The 1,656-nt window shown below is 34.3% G+C and overlaps 1 protein-coding gene across 1 annotated transcript in view; it reads left to right on the plus strand.

The window, feature by feature from the left end:
• ITGAV (integrin, alpha V) overlaps positions 1-1,656 on the plus strand; it is a 159,682-nt gene that overhangs the window by 37,131 nt on the left and 120,895 nt on the right. Inside the window, exon 2 of the mRNA XM_006864065.1 lies at positions 714-841. Within this exon, the coding sequence (XP_006864127.1) occupies positions 714-841 (128 nt within the window). The remainder of the gene's footprint in view (positions 1-713; positions 842-1,656) is intronic.

Genomic DNA, 1,656 nt, shown 5'->3' on the forward strand with positions numbered 1-1,656 from the left:
GACCTAGAGCCCTTAGCTGCTTTATCTCTCAATGCCATTGCCTCTGCTGTCCTCCCTTTTCTAGATAGTGATCTCTCACTCCACTTCTCTATGGTCCTGGAATTGTGTGTCTCTTCTTCTCAGATGGCTCCTTTAAAACCTAGCTGGAAGGCAAAAGTAACCTATCCCAGCCTTAGAGTACTGTGTACGTTATTTGTGTGGTCCCTTGATGACACCTAACAACAACAAACCCAGTCACTTCTTGGGAATTAAGAAGACTCTGGATAGAAAACCATATCAGATAAATTCAAGCTCCAACAAACTTACATGCAGAAACACACACACACAAACACTAACAAAAACCAAAAGAAAAATAAAACTTTCCTGACTCTAGTCAGAATACATTTTAGCAGTTTATTATGGTATAATTGACATGTAACAAAAATTGCAAATTTAAAGTATGTAATTTAACTAGCATAGATTTTTAAATTATGTAAAATACTAACGTTACCAGGTACTGTTATTTGGATACTATATTATTTGCATAACCATACAAATAATGTATGCATGAGAGTATATACCATGAACATATTGAAGATTATGGCCTCAGTGAATGGTTTTAAAAAAATAATATTTCTGGATAATATCAAGAGCATTGTTGCTCCTCATAAAATAGAAGATACCATGTATAGTTTATGCCATTGAAAATATTCTCTCCTCTTGTATTTTAGTAGGATGTTTCTTCTGGTGGGAGCTCCCAAAGCAAACACTTCTCAACCTGGAATTGTGGAAGGAGGTCAAGTCCTCAAATGTGACTGGTCTTCTAACCGTCGGTGCCAGCCAATTGAATTTGATTCAACAGGTAAATGTTGATGGAGTAGTCCTTTCCTTTCACTTGTACTATTTGATTTTTCTTTATTTTAGTTTAAATGTAATAATTTGATAAAATGTATATAAGGACTTGGATCCCCAGACAAAGTTACATATGAAAAATGGGCTATATGATAACTTTTCTACTATGGTTTGGGTGACTTGAGAAAAGATTCTTGCCCAAAATTAATTGGGAAAATAATGTGCTGTGGTTCTGATAACATAATTTTATCTGTAGGGACAAAATCATATTGTCAGTCTAGATTGTGGTAATAAGAACAATAGCATAAAGACGATGAGAAATTTTATGTCTGGTAATCATAAAATATATAAAATCTTATAAATATTTGTGTATTAGTATGAGTGTGTGCCACTATGAATCAGAATTGACTCAACAGCACTTAACAACAGAATGGGTATATACATATGTGTATGTATGTGTGAGGGTCCTTCAGAAAGTTCATGGAAATCAAGTTAAAAAATGAAATATTTTTTTCATTTGATTTTATTTTGGAGTAGAAAGAGCTCTGGTAGCATAATGAATTACAAGTCAGGCTACTAACTGAAAGGTCAGCAGTTAAGAAACTGTCTTAGGCTCTGTGGGAGAATGATGAGCCTTTCTGTTCCCATAATAATTTTTAGCCTCAAAAGCCCTATACAGGATTGCTGTGAGTTGAAACCAACTCTGTGGCATATAACCACCATCATCACCATTTGAAGCACCCTTGTATGCATATATGCATTTATACATTTATGCAAATTCTGGGATGATATTAAAGACATCATACATGAAGAAAGCAAGAGGTT

Source organism: Chrysochloris asiatica, unplaced genomic scaffold (assembly GCF_000296735.1).
Source record: "Chrysochloris asiatica unplaced genomic scaffold, ChrAsi1.0 scaffold00059, whole genome shotgun sequence".
Taxonomy (NCBI): domain Eukaryota; kingdom Metazoa; phylum Chordata; class Mammalia; order Afrosoricida; family Chrysochloridae; genus Chrysochloris; species Chrysochloris asiatica.